The sequence below is a fragment of the Photinus pyralis genome, unplaced genomic scaffold (genome assembly GCF_008802855.1).
Source record: "Photinus pyralis isolate 1611_PpyrPB1 unplaced genomic scaffold, Ppyr1.3 Ppyr1.4_LG1, whole genome shotgun sequence".
In the NCBI taxonomy this organism is placed as follows: Eukaryota; Metazoa; Arthropoda; class Insecta; order Coleoptera; family Lampyridae; genus Photinus; species Photinus pyralis.
Genome location: NW_022170249.1, coordinates 61,136,009 through 61,138,291, shown reverse-complemented (window position 1 = coordinate 61,138,291; position 2,283 = coordinate 61,136,009). Strand labels below are relative to the sequence as shown.

General features: G+C 31.4%; 1 protein-coding gene across 1 annotated transcript; it reads left to right on the top strand.

The window, feature by feature from the left end:
• Positions 1 to 262: 262 nt before the first annotated feature.
• LOC116165130 lies at positions 263 to 2,068 on the top strand. Its single transcript, XM_031479439.1, has 2 exons — positions 263 to 338; positions 567 to 2,068. The coding sequence occupies exons 1-2, from the start codon at positions 263 to 265 to the stop codon at positions 2,066 to 2,068; spliced, it is 1,578 nt and encodes a 525-aa protein (XP_031335299.1).
• Positions 2,069 to 2,283: the final 215 nt, after the last annotated feature.

Below are 2,283 nucleotides of genomic sequence, written 5' to 3'. Positions count from 1 at the left end.
TGCTAATCACTTAATATTTGCATGTGCACAGTTCGAAAATTTGTCCCCTCAGGATAGGTACCAATTAGTAAAACAAAAAGGTCTGTGTACAAATTGTATTCAATTTAATCATGCGAGTCGAACATGCAAATCTGATACTTGTAAAAAGTGCCATAAACGGCATCATACACTGTTACATTTCGAAGAAGTGACTCCAGTAAATGTGGGACAAATTTCAGAATTTCAGGAAAATGATGAAGTATCTGATGTTGAAGAAATAAGTATGACTATTAGCAGTAATTGCAATCATTCTAATATTTTACTTTCAACTGTGGTAGTACATGTGATGAGTGCACAAGGTAATATCTTTGCTTGTAGAGCTTTGTTGGACTCAGGATCACAATCATGCTTTATTACTGAAAGTATGTTTAATAAATTATGTCTAACAAAAATTCCAACAAAAATATCTGTGATAGGAATTAATAATTCAGTGAGCAATATACAAAATAAATGCGAACTAATAATAAAATCGCGAATTAATTCGTTCATTACAACAATTTCTTGTTTAATTACGCGTAAGATTACAGGACGATTACCTGATAGATTAATAAACAATTCTTTAAAAATACCTAATCATGTAAAACTAGCGGATCCAAATTATTACGAACCGCAAGATGTAGATTTATTAATCGGTGCATCTCTCTTTTGGCATTTATTGCGCGAAGGTCAAATTTCTTTAGGTTTTAATAAACCTATATTGCAGAATACTTCTTTAGGATGGATTATTTCAGGATCAATAAATTCACAAGAAAATGATCATACTATTGCGTGTAATGTAGTGAAGGTTTCCGATAACTTTATATTACAAGAACAACTTGCAAAATTTTGGGAGTTAGAATCAGTGCCCAATATTTGTGTATGGTCAAAAGAAGAAACATTGTGCGAAGATCATTTTAAATCTACGTACAAACGTGATTCTTCAGGACAATTTATTGTACGAATTCCCTTTAAGGATTGTACAACACAACATTTAGGAAACTCTAAAAATTATGCATTAAAAATGTTTCAATGTTTAGAAAGAAGGTTCAATAGAAATCTTAATCTAAAAAAGAAGTATGATGAATTTATGCAAGAATATATTCAATTAGGTCATATGACATTACTTACATTACTTACGTCAGAACCTTTTACTCCAAATTATTATTTGCCACATCATGGAATAATTCGTGAATCAAGTTTAACAACAAAACTGCGTGTCGTTTTTAACGCATCTGCACAAACTTCATCTGGTAAGTCACTAAATGATTTACAAATGGTTGGGCCAACTATTCAATCAGATCTATTTTCAATTTTGATTCGTTTTCGCCAAAATTTATTCGTTGTAAGTGCAGATATAGAAAAAATGTACAGGCAGATACTTGTTGATGATAAAGATAGGCAATTTCAATTAGTTTTCTGGAGAGAAGATCCAAAAGATAATATTAAAACTTATAAACTAAATACAATTACTTATGGAACATCAAGCGCACCTTTTTTAGCAATACGGTGTTTACATCAACTTGGATTAGAGTCACAAGCAATTTTTCCGAAAGCTTCCATAGCTATACTTCAAGATTTCTACGTAGATGATTTATTAACCGGATGTGATTCTGACCAAGAATTAATTCAAACATCAAAGGACATTTATAACATATTACAATCTGCAAAAATGCCGTTACGTAAGTGGGCATCTAATAGCTCCGAAATAATTCAAAGTATTAGTAATTCGTTATTAAAAAATATTGAACATCAAACAGTTTCAGATAGTTCTTGTAACATATTAAAAACTCTTGGATTACCTTGGTTACATTACCAAGATCAACTATGTTTTAAAATTGATCCAACCCTAATTCCAAATACACTGACGAAAAGAGATGTATTATCATACATCGCTCAACTCTTTGATCCATTAGGACTAATTGCACCCGTAATATGTAAACCAAAATTTTTATGCGAAATTTGTGGCAATTTAAATTATCTTGGGATGAACCCTTACCACATGAATTATATATTCAATGGAAAGAATTCAACGAGAATTTGCAAATATTAAATAATCTGAAAGTACCACGCTGTACAAGGTTACCGAATTCAATTATAAATGAGTTGCATGGTTTTTGCGATGCTAGTCGTTTAGCATACGGTGGTTGTTGTTATATAAGATCAGCAGACAAATTTGGAAATGTGCAAATTCATTTACTTGCAGCAAAGTCCATAGTTGCCCCAGTTAAAGAATTAACAATACCCAAACTTGAGCTTTGTGGTGCA